Here is a 27,021-nt window from a genome sequence, read left to right as displayed (position 1 = left end):
CGCAGGACTCTGAAGATGGCCTCACTGGTTCGCAGGAATATTCCCCTGTGCGTGAAAAGGGAGTATTACCTACTGACGGAACAATGCTCAAGTCTCCCACTCCCTTCCAACCCTCCACGATACCCTTCCTTGATTCCCCGTGAAGTCTCACCTTAGGGTCAGGAAGGATGAGTTCTCCATCCTGCTTCTGATGCAGGGGCGCTTTGAAACCCAGTTACTTCACTGGATTGAGGTTTGATGGGAGTTCAAATAAGCTTGACTATTCAGGTAAGGCGCTGTAAGAGTTCTGTAGCAAGTTCAAAAGTTCAAGCTTAATAATAATGTTCTTTGTCTTATTGCAGCAAGCGCTAACGCTTATGTCTTTTTCCCCTTAGGGGCCGGGGTTCGGAATGCCGGAGATATGGCGCCGACCCGAAGTGAAACGTGCAGTTCCAGTAAATGACAGGTAAGTTCTGGATGAGCGTTCGGGTAATGTCTTTGCATTCGCTCATTCAATGTCTTTGTCTTTTTTCCCCATAGGGGCCGGGGTCCGGAATGCCAGGATGCGGCAGGACCCGAAATGAAATGGGAATGACCCAACAGGTAAGATTTAGGAGGAAACTGAGCTTTTCCTATTCCCTTCCTTCTCTCACCTTGTGTTCTTGTCTTTTTCTCTCTAGGCTCTGGGAAGTGGCTGCGGATCCGGACGATCGCTGCTGAAGATGGAAATGCCCTGGAAAGGTGAGTGAAATGCAGCGCTGCAGCGATCGAAGCGAAATGCTTTTAAAATGATGTCTTCCCTTTCAGGATCGTCGGTGTGAAGTCTTCGTGATGCAGCTTTAGCAGGTAAGGTCTTCTTTCTCTCCAATTCTCTCTTAGCAGGTGACCCAGGATGCTGACAGGCGTGGCTGAAGTCCAGATGCAGGAGCTGACACGGTGAGCGTCCAGCTGCGAGGAGCAGAACAACGCGAAGCGGGAGTTGCTGATCGGGCGTGGTTTAAATAGCTTTGGAAGAAGTTCCAGGTATCCTTCCACCAATCAGGTATGTATCCTTCCCTGACCACACGCAGGGGAAAGTAGTTCCACAGGTAAAGTAGTTCCATTTAGGCCTCAAGAGGGCCTGGATGTAGCAGCATGGTCTGCATCAGGTAAGTGGACCTTAAAACACTTGAACACATGTCTAGCTTTATGAGCCTGGCGCCTAAGGCGCCAGGACAGGGGTCCAACATGAGCCTGGCGCCTAAAGCGCCAGGACTGTGTCCAAAGGGCCCCAGCTTGGGCTCGCTGGCACTTCCCTGGGGGAAATGATGCCTGCCTCTGGGGTTGCTGGGTCGAACCTGGCTCCTTGGAGGTAGGCATCATGACAGTACCCCCCCTCAAGGCCCCTCCCAAGGTTGTTCCCTCCGGGGGTCTTGGCTGGTTCGGAAATCTCCGGTGGAACCTTTGTATTAATCGAGGTGCGTGAACATGGTTACTAGGCTCCCACGATCTCTCCTGAGGTCCATATCCCTTCCAGTCAACAAGATAGAAGAGTTTGGACTTTAACACCTTGGAGTCTAAAATGTCTTTAACTTCGAATTCTAATTCCCCTTCAATTTGAACTGGGTCTGGAGGCATGGACAGTCGGGTCCCTGGTTGTACTGGCTTCAAAAGTGATGCATGAAAAACTGGATGAATACGCATGTTAGACGGTAAATCCAGTTTAAAGGCCACGGGATTGATTATAGCCTTGATGGGATAAGGTCCTATGAATCTGGGATTGAAGGTTTGCGGGCCCTTGAGGGGTAAATGTTTCGTTGCTAGCCATACCTGATCTCCAACTTGGTAAGGAGGAGTTTTACTTCGGTGCAAATCAGCGTTTTCTTTATACTTTTTCTTGGCTTGCTGTAAATGAGTTGCAGCTTCTTTGAAGGCTTGGGTTATTGTGCAATGCAGATGATTTACTGCGGGCATTTCCAGGGTCAGAGGTGGATCTAGATCAGAGGTCCGAGGATGGTGACCATACAAAGTATAAAAAGGAGTTTGTCCGGTTCCAGAATGCACTGAATTGTTGTATGCATATTCTGCAATCCAAAGGATGTCTTTCCAATTTAACTTGGATTGGTGTAACATGCACCGAAGATATTGCTCGAGAGTCTGATTGGTTCTCTCGGTTTGTCCGTCGGTCTGGGGGTGGTGGCTGGTGGATAGCCGCACATTTATTTGTGCTAGTTGGCAACACTTCCTCCAAAAATGGGAGATAAATTGACTTCCACGATCCGAGACTAATATGGACGGGAAACCATGTATGCAAACTATATTCTCCAGAAATTCCTTGGCCAAGGTGGAAGCTGAAGGCAAACCTTTTAAAGGGATAAAGTGGGCCATTTTGGAGAATAGATCCACAATTACAAGAATAGTGTTGTAACCAGCGTAAGGAGGCAGGTCAGTTATAAAGTCCATTGACAAGGTGTGCCATGGTGCCGGTGGAATATCCAAGGGTTGAAGTAGGCCGGCTGGCCTTTTCTTTTGACCCTTGTTTTGGGCGCAAATTCCGCAAGACAATACAAAAGACTTTATGTCTTTTCTCCAAGAAGGCCACCAGAAGTGGCGTTTGATTTTTTCCTCCGTTTTAGCGATACCAGGGTGTCCTTCCATTAATGATTCATGATGATGGGCAATAACAAGTTCTTGCAATTCTTTACTAGGCAGAAACAACCGCTCCTGGAAGTAGGGTAAGTCATCCTTAACGGTGTAATGAGGACCCTTTTGACTCCATTCCAGTAAGGCTGAAGAGTCTACAAGTTGTTTTACTTGCGTTCGGATGTCCTGAATAGTTTGCAATGAAGTTAGGCCTAAGATTCTTTGTTCAGGTATGATTGGCACAGGTTCTAAACTCGAATTGGGTTCTTCCATGCCAATCCGGGATAAGGCGTCCGCTTTACCATTCTTGCAGCCAGGGCGATAGGTAATTACAAAATCAAATTCCGCAAAGAATAGAGCCCATCGGAGTTGTCGTGAAGATAGTGCCTTGGCCGTCTTTAAATACTGTACATTTCTGTGGTCCGTAATTACGGTGATGGTGTGTCTTGCCCCGAGAAGGTAGTGACGCCAAGCCTTGAAAGCAGATTTAATGGCCAGTAACTCTTTGTCGGTAATTGCGTAGTTGATTTCAGGAGGAGAACATTTCCTGGACCAAAAGGCCACAGGGTGTAGTTGGTTAGTTTCTGGGTCTCTTTGCGACAGGACAGCTCCCATGGCCGAACTGGATGCGTCGGTTTCCACAATGTAAGGGAGATCTGGGTGCGGGTGCTTCAATATAGGTGCAGAGGTGAATTTGGTTTTCAGGTCCTGAAAGGCTTGTTCTGCCTCAAGAGTCCATTCAAAGCGTTTGTTTTTCTTTAGGAGAGCTGTGATGGGTTGGACTGTTCGGGAAAATTCCGGGATGAATCTTCGATAGAAATTGGCAAAGCCGAGCATGCTCTGAACTCCCTTCACCGAGCTAGGAGATGGCCATCTTGAGGATGGCGTCCACCTTTCGCGAGTCCATTCGGACTCCTTGAGGTGTCAGGATGAATCCGAGAAACTCCACTTCTGTGGTATGAAAAACGCATTTTTCGAGCTTTGCAAATAGTCTGTGCTGGCGCAATTTCTCAGGAACTGCCCTGACATGTTTTCTGTGATCGGATTCTGAAGAGGAGTACACCAGGATGTCGTCGATATAAACAATGACACAGACGTCGATAAGTTCCCGAAGAACATCCTTCATAAAGTACTGAAAGGCGGCAGGTGCATTGCACAAACCGAAAGGCATCACCTGATATTCGAAGAGCCCAAATTTGGTGCGGAATGCAGTCTTCCATTCGTCGCCTTCTTTTATACGCACCAGGTGATAAGCTCCTCGGAGGTCTAACTTGGTGTACACACAAGCGTCTTTCACCTGGTCGATAAGCTCAGGGATCAGGGGCAGAGGATAACGATTCTTAATCGTTATTTGATTTAGGGGGCGATAGTCTATACATGTTCTAAGGTCGCCCTCTTTTTTCGGCACGATGAACAGAGCTGAGGGCACAGGAGACTTGGACGGGCGAATAAAACCATTGGCTAGGTACTGATCTAAATACTGACGCAAATGTAGGTTCTCAGGTTCCGTAAGAGCATAAATCCTACTACAAGGTAGTTGAGCATTGGGTACCAGATCGATTTGGCAATCATAAGACCGATGGGGAGGTAACGTGTTAGCCTGTTCCTTCTGAAAAACGTCCTGGAATTCTTGGTATTCTGACGGTAGCTGTACAGGGGTGGAAGTTGCTGAGGCTAGACCCATAACTGGACTTCTTGGGTAACAAGTTGGTTCACAATCAGGAAAACTTATCTTCTTTGCTCGCCAGTCAATTCTGGGATTATGTGTTTCTAACCAAGGAATTCCAAGAATTACTTGAAATTGTGGGGCCTTGATCACATCAAACACGATTGCTTCCCGATGTCCATCCTGACCCACCAGTGTCATTTCAACAGTGGAATGCGTTACCGGCCCTGAGGCTATTTCGGTTCCATCTACTGTAGTAATGACATCTTGGGTTACTTTCGGGCGGAGAGGGAGCTTAATCCTGGAAGCCAATTCACGGTCTATGTAATTTCCAATAGCTCCACTGTCAATGTATGCTTTTATAGCATGCAACAGCTGAGGCTGTTTTGGGTCCACGAGCACCATTGGCATGACAAAATGCGAGGTCAAAGAGTTTGTTTTCAAGCTCGGCAAGCGGACCCCTACGTTTGTCGGGCTAGGTCGTTTCCCGAATCAGTTGTCAATAAATCGTTATCAGTGGCTCCAACCACCTTCTTAGGTGGTTTAACCGGACAATTTCGAAGAAAGTGACCGGAAGTCCCGCAATACAGGCAAAGTTGCATTTGCCGCCTTCTCTCTCATTCCTTCTGTGTTAATGGTCCTTTAACACCACCGATTTGCATAGGTTCGGATACGTCGGAACTCTTGGAGTTAGCATGGGTTTTGATCGGTACTCGGGTTTCGTACTTGAACCGATCTGCTTTTCTATTTTGAAGTCTGTGATCAAGTTGAACCACCAAATCTATGTAGTCTGCGCAGACCTGGGGTGGATCTACTATCTGAGCTAGAACATCCTTAAGCTCTCCGCGCAGGCCTCGATGAAACAGTGTGATCCTTTTGTTTTCTGGCCATCCAGTTTCCACAACCAGTCTATTAAAGGTGGCAACGTAGGACAGAAGATCCTGATTACCTTGTCGTAAGGATAGCAGTTCGTTATCAAGGGCCTGTCCTTGAGAGGGTCGAGCAAACAATCTTTCCATGCTGGCCTGGAAACCCTGAAAATTCTGGAGAATGGGATCATCCTGATTTACCAATGGAATAGACCAATCGGCAGCACTGCCACTGAGGTAAGATAGTATAAAGGCTACCTTGGTCTGGTCGTTAGGGAAGGCCCCGGGTCTGCATAGAAAGTGTAAACGACATTGGTTCATAAAGACGGCATATTTCTTGGGATCCCCCGCAAAATGTTCAGGCGGGGCCAAAGGCATGTGTCCGGGTAGATTGATTTGTACCGGGTTATCCAAACCCATTGATGTGGAAGTATCTCCGGAATTAGGTAAAGGAGTGTGCCCTGCCTGGGCCTGCAATAACCTTTTGGCCAGGTCATTTGTTCTTTCCTTGGATAGGAGCAGTTCTCTTTTGAGAGCGTTAGTCTCCTGGCGGGCTGAGTGCACTTCTGCCCGTAATTCCCCAAAAAGCTGGGCTAGCTGATCTGTCTCGGAAGTCTCCATAGCGCCCGGGTGGGAAATTGTGGGTAGGCTTCGCGTTCTGTCACGCTCACCTGATTCCCACGGAGGCGCTGGTCTGGCTTCGAGTGCTGATGAAGCGCAGGACTCTGAAGATGGCCTCACTGGTTCGCAGGAATATTCCCCTGTGCATGAAAAGGGAGTATTACCTACTGACGGAACAATGCTCAAGTCTCCCACTCCCTTCCAACCCTCCACGATACCCTTCCTTGATTCCCCGTGAAGTCTCACCTTAGGGTCAGGAAGGATGAGTTCTCCATCCTGCTTCTGATGCAGGGGCGCGTTGAAACCCAGTTACTTCACTGGATTGAGGTTTGATGGGAGTTCAAATAAGCTTGACTATTCAGGTAAGGCGCTGTAAGAGTTCTGTAGCAAGTTCAAAAGCTCAAGCTTAATAATAATGTTCTTTGTCTTATTGCAGCAAGCGCTAACGCTTATGTCTTTTTCCCCTTAGGGGCCGGGGTTCGGAATGCCGGAGATATGGCGCCGACCCGAAGTGAAACGTGCAGTTCCAGTAAATGACAGGTAAGTTCTGGATGAGCGTTCGGGTAATGTCTTTGCATTCGCTCATTCAATGTCTTTGTCTTTTTTCCCCATAGGGGCCGGGGTCCGGAATGCCAGGATGCGGCAGGACCCGAAATGAAATGGGAATGACCCAACAGGTAAGACTTAGGAGGAAACTGAGCTTTTCCTATTCCCTTCCTTCTCTCACCTTGTGTTCTTGTCTTTTTCTCTCTAGGCTCTGGGAAGTGGCTGCGGATCCGGACGATCGCTGCTGAAGATGGAAATGCCCAGGAAAGGTGAGTGAAAAGCAGCGCTGCAGCGATCGAAGCGAAATGCTTTTAAAATGATGTCTTCCCTTTCAGGATCGTCGGTGTGAAGTCTCTGTGATGCAGCTTTAGCAGGTAAGGTCTTCTTTCTCTCCAATTCTCTCTTAGCAGGTGACCCAGGATGCTGACAGGCGTGGCTGAAGTCCAGATGCAGGAGCTGACACGGTGAGCGTCCAGCTGCGAGGAGCAGAACAACGCGAAGCGGGAGTTGCTGATCGGGCGTGGTTTAAATAGCTTTGGAAGAAGTTCCAGGTATCCTTCCACCGATCAGGTATGTATCCTTCCCCGACTACACCCAGGGGAAAGTAGTTCCACAGGTAAAGTAGTTCCATTCAGGCCTCAAGAGGGCCTGGATGTAGCAGCATGGTCTGCATCAGGTAGGTGGACCTTAAAACACTTCAACACATGTCTAGCTTTATGAGCCTGGCGCCTAAGGCGCCAGGACAGGGGTCCAACATGAGCCTGGCGCCTAAGGCGCCAGGACTGTGTCCAAAGGGCCCCAGCTTGGGCCCGCTGGCACTTCCCTGGGGTAAATGATGCCTGCCTCTGGGGTTGCTGGGTCGAACCTGGCTCCTTGGAGGTAGGCATCATGACAGTGATAGGGTTGAACTCACAAAGTAACCCTGGAGCTTAATGTGTCCCTCTTTGGTGGCCTAGCCTGAATACTCTAGTGTAGAGTAAAACTGTTCTTCTTACAACCTGATTTCCTTTCCTTTTTCGCACCTTCATTTACTCAAAGTGCACCTTCCTAGATCTTGCATAACTCATTCAAATTACCAACTAGAGACTTACTTTCACTTTCATAGTGTACCTGTGATCTATAGCTACACCCCAGTACAAACACTGCATTGCGATGTACAATATTTCACCCATTTTACAAAGAAACCGTTTTAGTAAATTTACACAGAAAATGGAAATATTTTCAAAGTTTCCAAAGTGTCATTTTTATGGTAAACTGTTTTAAATGTTCCATTCATTTTTTGAACTGAATGCTCTTGCTAATTCATTGCTTGTGATTGTTAGTACCTTAACAGTGTTGCTTTAGGGAAGAACTGTATTTGTTTCAAGGTTTTTGCACACATTAATTATTTTATTCATCCATGTCAGAGTGTCATTTCATCACATTGCAAGGGGTTTGAAATCCGTTTTTCTCTCTTATTTGGGGAGGGAAGGTCAGATTTAGATTCTGCTTCTTGCCTCTGATTCCTGATTACCTGCTGCTCCTGTTTATCCTATCAGAATTGATTATTTGTGGGTCGAGGGAACATTGCATGGGGAAATTCTAACTTGGGTGCTACCTCTGTCCTAAATCAAAAGTGTTCCTATCCTGTTGTGCTGTGTATGTACTCCACTCAAGTCAAACCCAGTGCACTGATCACATTCTCATTTGTAACTATCACTCCATTGGTGATTGCTGCCTCATAGTAAAAAGTGTGTGATTCCTTTTGAATTTTAATAAATAAATAAATATTATATTTGAACAACCAGCCTGGTTCATGGTCCATTGTGACTCGGGGTATTTGAAAAGGGGGTGTGATAGAAGTGTGTACCATCTCAATATTGAATCTAATCTAAAAAAAAAAAAAGCATTTCAGTCGTGCGCTGCATACCAGGCCGAGACTAAGGTGTGCGTTTCCTGATTGAAATCCTTAACGCTCTGCTGGAGAAAACTAAATCAAAGCTAATAGATTGGGGGCCACTATCAATCTCGTGGGTGGGGCATGTCAATGTCTTAAAAATGGCGATACTACCACGGCTTTTATATCTATTCGCCGCATTGCCAGTAGACATCCCGCGTGCATTCTTCAGAGCCCTGCAGGAAACCACAAATCGTTTCAGTTGGAATCAAAAAACACCCAAGAATTTCTGCAAATGACATGACAACGCCAACCTCTCGTGGAGGAATGGGGAAGCCGGATTTCAGGGCATACTACATAACGGCAGAAATTAGAATACTCAGGGACTGGCAAAGGGACGACCGTGATAAACCGTGGGAATGCTATGGAAACCAAGGGCAGATAGAATACCCCAAATGTATGCCAGTACAATAACATCGACCGTGGGGGAGGCATGAAATACCGCGGTGAAACAGGCTCATATTACTACCTTCCCCTCCCCCTACATGCTGCTATTTGAAAACCCACAATTCTCCCCAGGCTGTGGAACCTTAAGTTATAGCACAGGTCCTGGGGTATCATTCATTAAAAAAAATTTTAATTCATGATCGGTGTTAAGGCCCCTTGCAACTATCCTGTATTTACAGATAATTCTGGCCTCCAGCTGTTAAAGCTTAAATTCAAGGTTGCCCCCTCTGGGTGGTAGATTAACTTTGGCCAAGCCCACATACTTAGGGCCTCATTACACGGTAGGCGGTAAGGGTTACCGGTAAACCCTTACCGCCTTACTACGAGGTCCCTTTGTGGGTTGGAGAATTTAACGCCTGCTTTTTGCAATTTGCGGTAATTAGCACCTTCCCCATTCCCATTATGCCCTATGGGGCAAAAATGGGAATGGGGAAGGGCAATGGGGGAAAGGGGAATTACCGCCCCACCAACCTTGGAATAGGGCGGTAATTCCCCTTTCCACCAAGGCAATAGCACCTTGGTCCACCGCCGTCCGTGTAATGAGGCCCTTAATGTTCTCATCCATTTGAAGTGCTCTTTGCCAGTGTGTGGCTAATGAATATTTCGCTCCTTCATTCGCAATAGTTCACAAATCCTCTCTAATCCTAATTTTGAGGGGTCTAATTGTACTCCAAATGTAGTGTAAGCCACATACACAAGTAATCCGATACACAACAAATTTAGAGTTACAGTTAATAAATGGTTTAATATAAAAATTCCTTAGTAACCCAAAGTCCACACTTGAGGTTTCCAAAGCGTGTTTGCACATATTGCAACACCCACATTTGTAGAATCCATTCTTCTGACCCGCATGTAGCCAAGTTTGGCTGTGAATTGGATTAGGCATGAATGAAGGAAATAAGATATTCTTAAGTTTAACTGCTTTACTATAGATAATACTGGGGTTTGTGTATAGCCATTTCTTTAGATCTTGATCCAGCTGGAGTAAATGCCAGTGTATCCAAATACTATTGTAAATTTTTTGACTACTGGCATTGTATCTGGTGATGAGCCTAAGTTTGTTGGATTGTGTAATAGGGGTTTGAGTTTTGGGGACAAGTAAATCAACACTTTTCATACCCTTCACATCATTTTCTGCTCGTACTAGGGTGTTTTTGTTATAACCTCTTTCACAAAATCTTTGGTTGATCACAATACTTTCAGACTTAAAAGTCTTCAATATCTGAAAAAATTCTCATTGCACTAATATACACTCCTTTAGGGATATTGTCAATCACTGATTTCTTTTTTTTTTATCAAAAAATGTTTATTAAATTTTCCACACATACATAAACATTACACATAACACTGTGCATTGCAGAGGAAGGACGAAACAGAGGGTAAACCATGAGGGGGGGGGTCAAAACAAAATTGGGGAGGGCTTCTGCCCCTTGGACCATCGAGTCTTTGATGAGGGAACACAGGACACAGTCCCTGTGCGCCAGGCCCGCCAGTCCGTGTGCACCTTGCTCTTAACTCTCCCATTGCCAGTGACGCTGCTTCGGGGGCTTAGCATCTCTGCCAGATTTTGCTCGCTTTCTGCGGGCATCCCTTGCTGCATATACCCTATGCTCCATTGTTACACAGATGTCCACGTCCGTGATCCATTGATCATAACTAGGTGTTCTTTCCGATCCCCATAGCTGCGCAATGCTCCTTCTCAGTATCGCTGAAGCGGTTGACCAGAGCAGTTTCTCATACCGGGTCAGGTCACATTCATCGGAGATCCCTAACAGGAGTTGCTTTGGCCCCCTTTGTATTGACTTGTCCAAGACTCTGGACAGTTTGTCACAGCATTTCCGCCATAGTTGCTGTATTTCGTCGCATTCCCATATGATGTGGAAGAAGGTTCCTTCCTCGTGCCTGCATCGCATGCATCGCGGGTCCGTGACCTTGCCCCAACGGAAGAGTGCCACTCTCGGATAGAAAGTACGATGTAGGATCTTGAGTTGGACCAGTCGGAGCCTCGATGAAATGGTCGCCTCACGAGGGTACATCAAGGCTTCCATCCAGTCTTCCGATTGTAGAGAGCCAACGTCTCGCTCCCACCTGGCACTCAAGCTGACGAGCTCGGGTGTAGCAAAGGATGTGATTGTGTTATACATGGTTGAAGTGACTTTTCTTTTTATTTGGTCCTGGACTATGTCACGCTCCAGCGGGGTACATTCTGGCGTGTTGCTGATGATCTGTTGACGGGCGTGCAGTGCATGTTCAGTTGCGTATAATGGTATCCTTCCGAGGATGGGAGGGCGAATTCCGAACGCAGTGTTTCAAAGGGGACCAATTTCTCCTCTTTTATTACGTCTCCTACTTTGGTGATGTTACGTTGGGCCCAGGCGGGACATTTCGGCAGCTTCTGTAACTCAGGGAGAAGCCTGTTGTTCCACAATGGTTGGAGCAGCGTCAGTTTCGATTCCCAGCCTACATGCCGGTGTGCTTCCGCCCAGATTCGTGTGATGTGCGTTTCCATGGTAGGAGCTGATGTGCGGCCCATGACACAGTATAGAAGTTCCAGGGCTGTTATGCTGCTGTTGGTGTTAAACCTTCTGATATGCGGCAGGTTCCTTTCCCCATGGAGCATGCCATCTGGCTGGCCCAGTAGTAAGATTGCAGCCTGGGCAGCCCGATCCCCCCCCTCCCAGACAGATCTCTGAAGGGTGGAAAGAGCGATCCGCGGGGGCCCTCCACTCCAAAGCAGTTTCCGGAGGATACTGTCTATTTTGAGGAATTCCTGGTGCGGGATATGCAGCGTTGCATTTTGCAGAACATCCAAGAACTTGGGAAGGGCGATTATTTTGAATAGGGCAGCTCTGCCCAACAGTGTCAGTGGCAGGGAGCTCCAATGGCGGGTGTCCTCAGCGAATCTCGCCACAACTGGTTGTAGATTCAGAGCTGTGTAGTCTGTGAGGTACTTCATGATTTTCACCCCTAGGTGAACTGATCAGTAAAAATTTGGTAGGGGCAGTCTATGGGGCAAGTTGCAGCTACGCTTCCTATGGGAAATAGGATCGATTTTGACCAGTTCACTCGTAGGCCACTGAAGGCTCTGTATCTTTTCAGCATTTGGGTAACATTTTGGCAGGAGTTGCATGGGTCTTTCAAGTAGATAAGCAAGTCATCCGCCTAGAGGGACACTCTATCCTCCCATGTTTCTGACCACCGGAAGCCTTCCCAGAGTGGAGTATTTCGTAAAAGGATGGCCATTGGTTCGATGGCAAGTGCAAAAATCATGGCCGACTGGGGACAACCTTGTCTCGTTCCTCTGCCTAATCTGAAAGAGTCTGATTGCCAGCCGTTGACCTTAGTTCTGGCTATTGGACCTTCGTATAGTAGTTGCACCCAGCCGATAAAGTTTGCACCAAAACCCATGTGCCTCATTATGTCCCAGATGGCCTCCCACCTCACGGAATCAAATGCTTTTTCAAAGTCTATTGCCAACAATGCCAGCGGACCCTGTATGCTGCCGGCTTTTTCTAGTGCTGAGTGCAACCTGTAGAGATTCATGTGTGTCGATCTCTCGGGCATAAAGCCGTATTGGTCAGGGTGGATCAGGGATGGGATGACTTGTTGTAGCCTGTTTGCCAGGATCTTCGCAAGTATTTTGGTTTTGCTGTTTATAAGTGAAATGTGCCTGTAAGAGCTGCAGTGTTAAGGGGGTTTGACCGGTTTGAGTAGTACTATTATTGTGGCTTCCCTAAGATCTGGGGAAAGGGTGCCCTGTTCTCTTGCGTGTTGGAACATTTGCAGTAGGTGAGGTGCAATCACGTTGGTTCCCACTTTGTGCCACAGCTCAATCGGGAAGCCGTTTGGACCTGGGGACTTGCCAGTTTGGAGGCCGGACATGGCATTCAACACCTCATCCTCCGTTATGTCTCGTTGTGTTATGCTCAAGGTAGGGAAGTTAATTTCCTCTTTGATTGAGGTATTTGCGGGGGTGTTAGGTGCCTTATACAGTTCAGCATAGTAATTTGCGAAGCCCCTCGTGATGTCCTGATCTGCCACAAGTGGGGTTGTGCCCTTTGTCTGTAGCTGCTGGACATGGCTGCATCCCTGCTTGTTGCGTTCTAACCATGCTAGCATTTTCACGGCTTTATCGCCCGTTTCATAAACTCTTGCACGCATTGTCAAGTGTGAATGTCTGGCATTATCCAGTGCAGTGTTCTGGAGCTGCTTTTGTGCAAGGAGCAGGGCCCGGTTTGTGTCAGGCGTGTTCTGGGTTATGTGCGCTACCTCTGCTTGTTGCACCTGTTGTTCCGCTTTGTGTACCTTGAGTAGGTATTGTTTCCTCTGTGCGGTCGTCCATGAGATCAGTTCACCCCTCAGTGCTTCCTTGTAGGCCTCCCATAGTGACATTGGGTCTGATGCGGACTCTGTGTTCAGCTGGAAGTATGTCTGCGTTGTCCCTTGGAGCCTGACCACCAGGTCTGGATTGCCCCGGTAGTAATTATTCAGGCGCCAGCTGGGCGGGGGAGTCGGCCTGGATGTTGTGATTTGCATCACCAGTGGGGAGTGGTCGGAGATGCCTCTGGGGAGTAGGCATGCTTCATGTGCCCTGAGTAGGTCAGTTGCTGGGAGAAAGAAGTAGTCCAATCTGAAGAGCGAGACGTGAGCCCCCAAGTGGAAGGAGTATTCCCTGATATTTGGGTGGAGTTCTCTCCATACGTCACACAGGCCCATGGCGTTCGTGAACGTTGAAGTGGTAGGCACGCTGGGGTTTCTATTTCGAAGGTGTGAGCGATCCCGGGATATGTACATGACTTCGTTGAAGTCCCCTCCTATTATCATGATGTTAGAGGTGTCTGCGGTAATCAGGGGGGAAATGTCAGCGAGTAGCAGTGACAACAAAGTGGGTGGTGCTCCCAGAGTGTGCCAGCCACATATACGTATCTTCCTCCGGCATCCTGGGTTACTGTGTTCAGGTGGAAAGGGAGATTCTTGTGTATCAGTACCATGACTCCCCCTTGAGCCCATTGTGAAGCCTGCATGGACTGCGAGTCTATAATTTGTGCATATAATAGGGAGAATTCTGTGCTTGCAAGGTGTGTTTCAGACAGGAAAGCGATGTCCGGTGCGTGCCTGTTCAGGTATTGCCCCACCAATCGCTGTTTGATTGCATTGCCGAGGCCATTGACGTTCCAGGTCATAAATTTCAGTGTTCTGGTTGTGTTTGTATTACGTGATGCCATATCTATCCGTGGCTAATGGAGTGTGTGCTGCTGATGACGACGCCTGGTACCTGGCAACTGCGCGCCTCCGTGTTATAACCCGCTTATGTGATTTTAGTGTGTTATGTGCTAGACTGGTCCTTCCCCTAACTAAACTGAACAATCCCAACCTCCCTATACTTCTCCCAACTAGAAGCATCGGTCGCCCGAACTTTAACACTACCAGCTGTCAACTGGACAGCTTACATAAGACAATCGCAGCCTAAGGCTCAGGTGGTCCCCCTACAAACTATGACTGGGGGGTGACACCTTTAGCGCTTAACTTGAAACTTACTAGCCGAGGGGGGGGCCCTCAGAAGCGCGTGTGTGAGACATTCCCACAACCGCCACATTCAAGTGTGTGTTACCTTAAGATGGGTATTGCGGTATGTCGCATAAGGTGCCATATCACAGTTCGAGCATACTGTTGAGTACCGGGGCAGGCGTGGGTCAGCCACCTATGTCTTCCGGTGGGTCTTGTGCTGGAGGCTGACGGGGCTCGTGCTGGTGGGCAGGCGGGGGCACGCGGTTCCTTCCCCCTCTGCCGCGTGAAGACGACCCGTCGCCTACTATATGCTGTTCAGCCCAGCGCCATGCTTCTTTGGGGTCATTAAAGTGGACCGTGGTTCCCTTATGGTAGATCTTTAATTGCGCGGGAAAGAGCAGCCCACACTTCACTCCCATTGATTGTAATTGCTTCTTGAGGTGGTCAAAGGATTGTCTTGCCCTCTGCACTTCCCTAGTGTAGCCAGGGAAAAAGGCAATCCTGGAACCATTAAAGGTAATCGTGCCCTTGGCGCGTGCATGTTGCAGTAATGCGTCTCGGTCCCTGAAGTTTAGAAACTTTGCAATTACTGTGCGCGGGTGAGCCCCAGGCGTTCATCTGCCAGTGGGCACTCTGTGCGCACGCTCTATAGAGAAGAACTTGGAGAATGAGTCTGGGTCGAACAGGTCAGTGAGCAGCTGCTCCAAAAACAGTTCCATGCAGGCACCTTCTGCTTTCTCTGGGATACCAAGTATTCGCATATTATTGCATCTAGATCTCCCATCTCCATCTTCAATTCTATCCTCCAGCACCTTGAGCTTGGACGTGGCACTCAGGATTGTTGTCTCATGTTGTGAATCCCATCATCTGTGTTAGAGATGCGTTGTTCGGCCTCTCCCGTGCGTGCCGTTAGCTTTTGGAGGTCATGTCTGAGGAGGGACACGTCCATGCTTATTCCGTCCATTTTCTGCTCCATGGACGTGAGGGATTCCGCTATGGCGGTCATTATGTCTTTGAGGGAGATCGTATTGCCTGTATCCACCTCCTCCGAGGACAACGAGTCGAGGTCGGGAGCTTTTGGAGGAGGAATTGTGTATTGGTCCATGCTGCTTTGCGTGGGCAGTCTTCTAGATCTGTCTTTCCCCATGTTTCTTACTGCGCCTAGTGGGTCTGGATTTTGCGCGGAAATCGCCGTGCAGCAACCAGACTGTGGACTAAGCTGTTGCCTCTGTGTTGCGGACTGGCCTGCTCTGGCATCAGGACTGGTTATGGATTGCCCGCCCAATCCGGCCCCAGTGAGTTCCACCACTTCGGTCCCGGGGGCCGCGCACCGTTGCTATCTGCGGGGTAGAGGAGCATGTGATGGCTGCCTCACAGCCTGGCGAGTCTGCTTCGCACCTTTACCCCTTCCCCTGGCGGATTGTTGGCCTGTTGCCCTGGCCGATGCAAGTGGTGAGGCTGCGGGACTGCTACTCACGTCTGCTCTCCAGAGCCGCTCGCCCGTTTCTGATATGTAGCTTCTTCTCGGGGTGCCCACGCCATCGCCACAGGCGGTGCGGTTGTTGGTCTTGTGTACTGCAGCTCTCCCAGAATCCACAATGCAGGCCTCAGGGCCCCGTGCTCTTGGCGGTGAGTGTGCTCCTGTGCTTAGGGCCCTTGCTGCGGGTGGCCTCCCACAGTCCAGTGCCGCCCCAGCCCTGGTTAACCCCCACCAGCGGAGGAGCGTTGGATTCACAGCTCTCCGGTAGGCTGCAAGGCGGTGCAGAGCACTGTTCTTGGGGGGTGCCGTCGGTGTGCTTGCTGCTGTGCTTTGGGACTCTGCCCCGGCCAGCCACCGGTGGGCACCTCTATTTCCGCTCGTCGCTGACCCTCCTGGCCTGTGGTTGAGCGAGTGCAGCCGGCTGCTCGCGTTCACTCATCCGCTGGCCCGCTCACTACGATGGCCGACTCGCACCCCCCTTCCACCGGCGTGGCCCGCGTATCAAGGCCGCCTCGGTTCGGGGTGTCTTCCCCAGCAGAGGTGCACAGGATTGTAGTTCTTCCGACAGGCTGGTCATACAAGTCGGAGTTTCGCCTGCCCTTGATGTCGACAGCGGGCAGGCGGCAAGCCCAGTCCCCCTGCCGTACAGCTCCGCTTCTCGGGCACAGAGTTAACGCTCACCCCCGGCGGCCATCTTGCAGTCAGGCCGGTTGGCGCCACTCAGATTTCTTCTTGCCCATAGCTCCGTGATACAGCCGCGGTTTCAGCTGCTTTACGGCTCACTTTAGCCCGGGGGGGTCCGACACCCATCTGAAGTGTTTATGCCTCTATAGCATGCAGGAATCAGGCAATTTAATCAGGATGTGTTAGGCCGTCTCGGGAGCCAGAGAGACTCACGTCTTTCCCATCGCACTGCTGGCCACATCCCCCCAATCACTGATTTCTTGTGACAAGTTTGCGCATGTAGAACTGCATTCAGAGAAGTGCTCTTGCGGTAGGTTCTCGTGCTAAATTCATAGTCCGTAATAGAAATTATCAAGTCTAGAAAATATATATCGGTGTCAATAAATGTATGTGTAAACTGTAAACCCCAATCATTTGTCTTTAGAAAATTAACAAAGGTTAACAAACAATCTACCGTGCCAGACCAAACCATAATCACATCATCAATAAACAGTTTCCATGTTTGGATGTACGGTAAAAAGTGTGAATTAGTAAATACATATTGTTGCTCGAACTGATGCATAAAAAGGTTAGCCAAGGCTGGTGTGAAGCTTGCGCCCATGGCTATACCTATTAGTTGTCTTTAATACACATTGTTAAACAAAAATACATTGTTCTGGAGTGCACATAGTAACAATTCCTTAAGCATTTCAATGTGTGTATACAACGATGCTGAATCTTGGTGAAAACTGAAATCAACACTCTTACTTGCTTTGTGGTGATCAATAGACATATATAGAGCTTGAACATCAAGGGTGACCAATAAAAGATTTGGATGGAAGGCCAGGTTATCAAATATCTGCAGAATATGCATCGTGTCTCTGACATAAGTCGGGGCCTGGACAACAAGCACTCAATAATATAGATGAGTGGTTCCATAATGCCCCCTTTCCCACTAACAATCGGTCTCCCTTCTGGGATGCTCTCAAATGCTTTATGAATCTTGGGAAGGAAATATATAGTGGGCATTATTGGACCCTCCACTAACAAGAAGTGTTTCATAACATCTGTTCGTAATCCTCGGGTATACCATTTCTGAATCATACTTGACACTAGCCCTTTTAATTCTCTGAGTGGATTGGCTGGCAACATCTGGTAACAGCCAGCAGAATTCAAATGTTGTAAACCCATGGTGATATAATCTTGTTTATTCATAACAACAATATTTCCCCCTTTGTCTGCTTCTTTAATAATGAGGGCTTTGTTCGCTGTTAGTTTTTGAATAGCATGCTGTCGTATTGCTCAAAATCAGATTATGACGACCCTTTCGTGTTTTGGTGCTGTCTTCCAATTTGTGGATATCATTGGAAATGCCTGATAAAAGGTACCAATGATGTTATCATTAGGAAAAATAGGAGTAAACTTAGATCTTTTTGGAAAATTCTTTAATTTTAAGATTTTGCTGTTTGCTATCCAATTCTCTTAATAAAACCTGTTTGCCTTATCAAACTCCACATCTTGCAATGACATGATCACATATGAGTTAAGCATGGTCTGTAAGGAAATCTCTGATAGTGTGGGTATAGTAGGTTTGGCAGAGTATTTCTGGACTTAATGAATGGTTCATTATGTATTCATTGGCTGCGTAGTAAGATTCTAGCATTACCAAATGACATATTGTAGCCCACCTCAGCATATTAGGATATTTATGCCTGTTGACCATCGCACATCCTGGATTCAGTTAAATTATCAGTGTCTTGATTGACTGTCCTATTGTGACCACAGTTCAGACATATAGTATTAATATGTGGCTAGGTGCAAGTTTGTGGCAGCTTGGGTTGTGTGTCACATCTACTATCTCGTATACATGCTTGTTCAATTACGTTTCCCAGGTTCTATAATGCGACCTCTCCCGCAGTATTAGAAGTCTGTTACCTTATATCTCTCTGTACATATTGACAGGCAGCATGCATGTATGATTGTAGGCAATTCAATTAACAATCCATTTGTTTAAGCACAAGATGCATTGATAAACTAACATCTTATTGAATCATGTTTTTTGACTTGATTTGATACACAAATCACTGTAGAGTACAGGTTATAGTATTAAACCGGCATTGTATTTAATAATGTTGTGGTTTGACTCTGTATTGTAATTATATGCAATGCATCATCAATGCATACAAAGCCGCGATGCTTAGAATTCCTCAACCAAGAAAATTTATTTAATATAGGTTCTGACTTGATCGGATTTGGTAATCACTATTGATATAAGTTGCATTGTTCAACCCGCAGTTTTCTGTCAATGTCGCAGTAGTATTCCTCAAATCAATCAGAATAATGGGTCATTTGTGATCCGATATGGTAATCACTATTGTGCACAAGTTGTACGGCTGAACTAGGATTTTTGTTTATTAATGTTGCAGTTTCTCTTTGTATGGTAATTACTACCGAGCACCCAATATACCAAAAATGCACACAAAGCTGCCTCGGGTAGAATTCCCCAACCAAGATGGCTGACTGAGCAGCACAAGCTCCGTGATAGTCTTCATCGTTCAGCTATTTGAGCAAGGTTATATACATGGAGGACTCAGCGGCTCGGCGTCCCTGGTAACGCGTGAGAGAGCTGAAAGGCTAGGTAAGCTCGAATTCTCATTTTGATACGGTCACTCACATTGACTTCGAGTGATTATTCAATCAATAGTATGAATCAATGATCTAACTGAATGTTCTGTCTTTCTCTCCATATGGGTAAATCTGCAATGATTGCAATGTGCATTTCACAACTACTTGGATGTTGACAACTTCGTAACTGTGTTGGAATTCAGTGGCTCTTAGGAGGGAATTTAGTTGGCCGCAACTACGAAGGATACTGAGGTACATCATGCGTGGTAAATATCACACCTTTAATTGTTGACCCGCATAAGGCTGGAGTAGTGACTTTCATTGCGAATCATACTAGTGAGTACCCAAGATTATGGGCTCAACGATTGATTTTTTTCTTTCTGCAAAACATTGTGTAGAGGCAAAACACCAATTGGTAAGTGCCTTAAGCTACTATTTAGTCAAACCATACGGCAAATTATCAAATCCACCCCTACAAAAATAAAAAATTACCCTTGCCAATTCTTTCCATGTTACAGACAATTTATGGAACAGATGAGCATTTAAGGTATTTTTATTAATCAGCCCTAATGGGCAGAGATCATGTGATACACCACTCTAACTGCCATATAACCCAAACCTACCCACTCAAAACAATTACTAATTTTGTTCTCTCTTTTTTGATTGCTTATCTCTCTTCCCATTTTCTTTTCTTTTTGTCTCTGTGTATGTATCTCCTATTCACTGTTGTGTTGTTAAATTGGCATGGACCAGTTTTGATTCTTCATTCATAACTTTATGCTTTTGAAATGACCCATAATAAAGTTGGGCACTGGTATTTGCCAAAATGACCATTGTATACACAATCCCATGTGTTATTGGGGTGTGCTGCGCCCACCTTTGGGTTTTTCTTTGTGTGTAATTTTTGTTGTGTTCCACCTTGTAATTAATTTGTGATCTAACAAATCAGCCTCAGAGGAACAGCACGGCTCAAAACACGTGTTAGGCTGACCTTGAGTTCAATAATAAATTATATGCAATTACGCATGAACCACCTAGACATTGTGCGCAGTGTGACTGTATCTGTGTATTTGTGTATCCTTGTCCTAGTGGAGTATCAGGCAAGTTACCCACAACACACAGTTACTTACCTCCATTTTTCACCTTTACTAAATTGGGTGCAAGCGCTTGGGTATCTTAGTCTTTGTGCCAAAATAAAATTAAAAAAACAAAGTTATAACACATAGTTATCTATTATTTACAGTGGAGGGAAGGATACGAGCGTGTTGCAGCAAGTTTATAATGTCAGGGGGCGTGTTGATACATATAGACACGATGAGAGAGCCAAAGGTGTGCACAATTGGCTGGATGTGGGAGGCAAACTAACAGGGTGGGAGGTCTTAGCAGTGAGCCAAAGTTCAGTATTTATCCTGAATTTGTGGAAGGATTGGTCAGCTCTTTAGGTGACGGGTAGAGAGTTCCAGAGCTGGGCTGCCAAGACAGGGAAACTACTGCCCCCTGCTGATTTCAGCTTGAATATGGGTACTCTCAGGCATCTGGTGTTAGTGGACCTGGTAGGTCTTAAGGGAATTTTCTTTTTTGACAAGGTATTGTGGGGCTGCGTTGTTGAGGCATTTGTAGGTTGGGGAAACTGCTTTGAGTTGAAACTATCCATGATAGATAGCCTATTGTTGTTATGTCTAGTCATAGAAATGTGCTGTCTCCTGGAAATGCCCAATGCTGTTCTGAGAGCATTGTTCTGGAGAATCTGGAGTTTATTGGTGATGTATTTACTGGTACCTAGGTACAACGCATTTCAGTAATCAATTTTTTACACAATAAGAGCTCTGGCCAAAGTCAAACAACCTTCTGTGGAAAGAAAAGGTTTGCAGGTGTGGATCAGTTTACAGGTGTATGCTGTCGCTGAGGCCGTAGCACTGACTTGTTTGCACAAGTTCAAGTAGGTGTCTAAGTAGAAGTCCAGTGTTTAGATCTCCTTAGCCACCTTGAAATCATTGCCATCAATGTTGTAAGAGAGATATTGATTGCTCAGTTTCTTCTGATTGGATGGGGTGGCTAGGAGTAGAAGCTCAGTCTTCTTATCATTCAGACACAGATAATGAGTGGACACACAGGCCTAAATGATGAGGTAGATTGTGTTCACCACTGCTAGATCGGTCTCGTAATCGCCTGTCGGAGGTATGAGGATATGGGTGTCATCTGCCTAATTAGTTTAGTTGACACCCAGATGGTCTAAGTCATCAAATTATGGTTTGGTGAACACATTATACATGATGGGCGATACACAAGATCCTTGCGGGACACCGCAGGTTATGGGGATAGGATCTTCTGCTGCAGATGATGAAAAAACTGTCATCGATCTATTGTTTAAGAAGGTCTGGATCCATGCTGTTGCTTCTGTTGAAAAGTGGGCCGCTGATGAGAGGTGTTTGCAAAGCACCTTGTGTTCGACCAAGTCAAAAGCGGCTGACAAATCCAACAGGAGCAAGAGTGCAGATTTTCCTTTATCTTTCAAGTCTTTAATCTGGGTCTTCGGGTCAATCAGGCCAGTTTCAGTGCCATGCTGAGGTCTGAAGCCTGATTGTCGAGGTCCAAGTAAGTTATTAGTCTCTAAGTAGGATTGAATCTGGATATAGGCTGCCTTATCGATGTTCTTAAGCAGAAGGCGACAGTTGTGATGGGTCTGAAATTGGTAGGGATACTTGGGTCTAAGGACAGTTTCTTTAGAAGAGGGAGTACTCATTAATTTTTTAGGTTGGTAGGGCCATGCATGTATGGAAGTATAGGTTGATAAGTGTGGTGATAAAGGGAGCAAGTTCACTGGCAGCTTCCTTGATAGTAGATGCTGGGCAAGAGTCTCCTTGACAGTTGGATGGTTTCAGTGAAGCAATAATATTGTCCACATCAAGGGTGGAATCTAAAAGGGTGAGGAGGTATGGAGTGGTCGGGACACGTATTAGTGGTGTTTACTTGAGTGGGGAGGTTACTTTTTGTGTGATTATTTTGTTTTGTAATAACGTGATCTTGTTAGCTCGTGTGTCTTGAATTTTGGTACACCAGGTTTTGTCTTTAATGCAGTTGTCTGCTAAAGGGGTGGGGTATTTCAGTTCTCTTAGTATGGTAAAAGGTTCTCTGATATTTGGCTGATATTTGGTGGGAAGGTGGCAGATTTACCTCCAGCTCATAGCTGGAGGTGAATCCTCCAACTTACTGCTCATAGTTGGGCGGTGCAGTAATGCGGCGGTATACAGTATTACTGCCGCATTTTACTGCACCGCCCAACTTATAATTAGGCCCAATGTGTTTATATGTTTTATATATCTTGTATGTCACTGTATTTTAAGTATCGATGGGTGTTACATAGTTAAGTGCATAAGGAATGTTAAGTAGTGTAGTATAAATATTTGTACATAGTGAAACTATTAAGTAGGGAAAGTGTAAAATTGGGAAAAGAGTTAGCGGGAATGTTCTGTATGATGCCAAGTTAGTTAAATGTTAAGTAGGTGTAAGATATTATGGTTATTAAAAAAGGGAGTAGAAGGAAGGTATTCTGGTCTGAGACAGTGGGATGACTTGGTGGCTGTCTGGGGTACCTGGAGTTAGGGAAGTGGTTTGGTGCATCAGACTCACTCTATGGGTCCCTGAGATCCCTCCAATGGAAGGGAAGGCAGTCGTAGCAGATCTGCATCTAGTTGGTACTCATTTCAAGGGGGTAATGAAAAGGGGGTAGGGAATGTTTTTAGAAAACAAGTGTTTTTTTAATAAATAAAGAAGGGCCCCCATTGGGATACCTATGCAATTAATATTGGTGTCCATTTACAATTAAAGGTTAAGAACTCAGGGTGTACCCCATCTCCTGTTAACAACTTAATTTGGCAGGTACGGCACTCCTCCCTATCCAGCTGGCCTTGTGGGGGGGGGAGTGGTGGTTCCCATGGTGACTGTCCCTGCTCTGTGTTGCGGGAGGTGGACACACTTGCTTTGATAGGTCTGGGAAACAGGGACTACACATATGCTTAGGGACTTTGACAAAGTAAAAATGTTTTGGGGTGAAGTTTTGCAAACAATATAGTTAGTGATGAGCTGTTAGATTCTACGCACTCAGATGCTGTGCATTCTAGCTGGCTTCCTTTCAGAACTGAATCTTCAATCGAAGGCTTTGACCACACCTGATCTGAAGTCTGGGTGTGGTCAATGTGGTCAATGTTGACCCTTTCAGTGAAACAAGATGTCTCCAATCTGAAGAGAGAATCACTGGACAAGTAAACATTGGTCTAAGGTTCCTTCAATGACTTGTATGTATGATATTGCTTCTGCATGTACACGGATGTTCTGCATGCATCATCTTCCCATACCCCACTCCCCCAATCCCTCCAACCACCCTGTGTGTGCCTGCATGCGGCAGACCAACTGTTTTATTATCTTAGATGAGCATTGCGATTGCTTTTTGATCCTGTAAATATACAGGATTGGGACATACTGATATGTCTTTTGAAACCTCAATAAAAATAATTTAAAAAGAAGAATCAGAGAACCATATGTTATAGTAAATATGAAATCATTTCGGAGAAAACTAGATGAATTATTCTGTTTCAATCTGTATACCTAGAACGATTTCACCTTTTTGAAGCAAACCATTAATTCAGATTTGTTTTTTTCAGCTTCCTCTTAGGCTCGGTGATGCTGGCAAGATGGTGAATGTCCCCAAAACTCGCAGGACCTACTACAAAAAATGTGGCAAGCACCAGCCACATAAAGTAACTCAATACAAGAAGGGAAAGGATTCTTTGAATGCACAGAGAAAGGGACGATACGATCGCAAGCATAGTGGTTATGGTGGCAAGACAAAGCCAATTTTTCGTAAAAAGGCGAAGACCACAAAAAAGATTGTGCTGAGATTAGAGTGTGTCGAGTCAAACTGCAGGTCCAAGAGGATGTTGGCTATCAAACGATGCAACGACTTTGAATTGGGAGGAGATAAGAAGAGAAAGGGCCAGGTCATCCAGTTCTAAGTCATTTATTTTGAGCTGCAATAAAACAAACATAAAAAGATTGCCTATTGCCTACCAAAGTCATTGATATTTGATTTTTTATGTATGGATGTGTGTGTGATGTAAACTTTAGTACATTCTTTGATTTGTTTTTGTATATGAATTTGAATAGTCAAATTAAAACAGCTTTATTCTTGTCCCAGATTGTGGAATGGGGTTGCTGACATAGTATTGATTTCATTAGAATCCATAGGGTGGCCACTCCCTTGACTTCTTCCATTGAATAGTGTAACCGATGGAGGATAATGTTTTGTTTGGCTGTTTCCTAGGCCACAAGCACGACAAGCTGTATTGCAACAGTGCAACTTAAAGGATAGAGATGTAACTGTCTTTTCTTTCATATAGTGGAGGTGAAGCTGTAGTTCTCTGGGATCTGAAACCTGATGGATAAACCCATACATTGGAAATTGATAATTTTGTATATCATTTCGTCCATGAAAACGATGTTGCACGTATGCCAGGAGATGGTACTAATTAAGATCACGGGGATGCGTCCCATCTGTGGAGTTGTGTAAACATTTCTTATTAAAGGTCACAGAGAAAATGTCCTGGGTTTTCTCTGTATCTAAGTGGCATTGTGGTGTGTTTACTGGGGGGAGGGTGGAGTACTGTTGAGTTGGAGTTGGTTATCAGACCATTCAGTGTGTGGGTGATGGAGCTCAGAGGGTAGTTGGTAGGAGTTTCTAAGAAAAGTATAATTTCCCACTCGATTGGTGTTTTGCTGGACATTGTTAGTAGGCTGATCATGAGTTTTCTTTCCAAACATTTCTGTTTTGTGAGGACATTCCATGCTTTGGTTGGCTGGACGTAAAAAGTTCACCTGTCAAATGTTGTTTTCTTAAACATAGGTACAATCAGCAGATATTTAGATTACGATCTTTGATTTTGGATGCGAACAAAACAAAGCAATCGCTTTTTACTATCAACAGTTTATTGTCATAAATCACGTTGGGTATTAAACTCATCAACGTGAAGAGAAGTCTTGATCTTACAGCAAACAAGATGAGAGATAACAATCTGTGCTTAACATGGAACATTTAGGAATTTGTAAAAGCCGTATAGGCACAATGTTCTGCCCTTTCATGGATTTATCTGGTAATCCCTGATACATGCTATTAACAAAATACAGTCTAGACAACAACAACAAAAAAAACATTAAAACTGAGTACCTTATGGGGGAAACAAAATGAATGGCAGAATGTGGATTAGTGTTCTGAGATGGAAAAAAATAGGATCTTACTTTTGTTGCTGTCTGGTGATCGAGGGTAAAAGCCACATCGATAATAATGCCTGGTTCTCTTGAAGGGGAAGGAGTGGGGCATTCATTGAAGCTGCCTGTCTTAACATGGAGTTCTATGGATTGTTGTTGGTATTAATTAGTAAAAGGGGCATTCAAGCTCTCCTTGGATCAGAATGTTGTATATTTATCCCAAAATATGGTGATAGGATCACCAGTATCATTGCCCACATTCGGAAAACTGTAGCCAAACTTCACCACCATAACACCTCCTCTAGGTGGTCTTTGCGGTCCTGGCAAGCATTCTCCATTGGCTCGCTAAGAGATTCTATATTACATGGAGTAGTGCTAGTTGTCATAATGCTGTCCATTGATGGGTGAGGGGACACCAACCCTCTTATATCCTTGCCAATTATGGAGGAGCCATGCCAGCCCAGTGGAAACACAGAGCACTCCCTTGTTTGTTGGTGATAACATTGGTCAGTGCGGGCGGGGGCAATGCACATTTGTATGTGTGAAGGGGTGCTCCTGGGCCTCCCACCACATACAAACAGAATGGGGTGCCGCATCAGAAGCGCTCCAGCACCTACATTCATGTGCAGGAACCAAGAAGTGCTGTGCTTCCTGCTTCCCATTTGAGTTGTGAGAAGCTGGAGGGCTTTCTGGAGGAGTGGCACATCTGTGAACAGACTGGGCTGCCTGCAAGTAAGATTTAACTTTCTTTATTAATTATGATTAGTGTATGCATGTGGATGAGCAACTGCATGCTATGTGAAGTGCTTTTGTGTGTTTGTGGTGGGCCAGAGAAATCATTTGGGCAGGTGGAGATGGTGAAAGGGGTGGAGACTGGTATCCTACAACAGCAGTTTCCACTGGACATCTATCATAGATGCCCAGTAATTTAGTGCTGTTAATATTTATTTTTAAAGGATTTGAGCTATTACATGGCTAGACTGGCTTTTGGGGGCAGCCAGTGTAGCCATTTCTTACTATAAAATATATTTCTCTGGGCATCTATGATAAAGTAAGCATGTTAAGTGTTGTTACATGGCTAGACTGGCATTTTGTTGCAGACAGACTAGCCATTCATTACTGCCTTACAGTGCAAAGCATTTTTTGTGGGCATTGTAAGTGATTTCAATCCGGCACACACCCAAGTCAATGCCTAATGTGTAATGCACAACTGAAATCCTTATTTATTTTTGTCTAAAAGTTATTTTATTCTGAACGATGTACCACTCATATCATGCCCCTCTCCTGGAGCCCTCCCCGCCCCCCGGTCACACTGAACCAGGAATCAGGCTGGTTTGCAAAGACAACATATTTATGTATTTACAGTTTAATCACACCATGTTTTAATGGGTACACAATGATCACCAATGGGGTGATGTAACACAGAATAATCTCTGTAATACACAAGGAGTAATAATGAGCAAAACAATTCAGCACAGAAATAATACTTTTTTGTGTGTGTTCAGATCCGATTGCACTGTGGTTAAAGGTTCCCCCTGCACACCCCTTAACCCTTCAATAGCCAATGTAAAGAGATAGGAGGAGAGAGCAGGTATTCAGGAATGGCAGAATTCAAACAAAATAACAATCCCACTTTCCCCCAGCAAACACAAGAGAAAACAGAATTGAACGCGACTACAGCCTTTCCACCGAAAATTAACGGCACTCATCTAGGTTGGCTTATATATGCAGACGATTTAATACTCTTAGACGCCACGCCTATTGGTCTGCAGCAAAGGTTGAATGCCCTTGAAACATA

General features: G+C 45.8%; 1 protein-coding gene across 1 annotated transcript; it reads left to right on the top strand.

Moving 5' to 3' along the window:
- The first annotated feature begins 23,646 nt into the window (after positions 1–23,646).
- LOC138498626 (large ribosomal subunit protein eL42-like) lies at positions 23,647–23,974 on the top strand. The gene has a single exon (XM_069622338.1). The coding sequence runs from the start codon at positions 23,654–23,656 to the stop codon at positions 23,972–23,974; it is 321 nt and encodes a 106-aa protein (XP_069478439.1). The 5' UTR covers positions 23,647–23,653.
- The last annotated feature ends 3,047 nt before the right edge of the window (positions 23,975–27,021 follow it).

Source organism: Ambystoma mexicanum, chromosome 5q (assembly GCF_040938575.1).
Source record: "Ambystoma mexicanum isolate Mex_15411 chromosome 5q, UKY_AmexF1_1, whole genome shotgun sequence".
NCBI lineage: Eukaryota > Metazoa > Chordata > Amphibia > Caudata > Ambystomatidae > Ambystoma > Ambystoma mexicanum.
This window is presented reverse-complemented; position numbering and strand designations above follow the sequence as displayed.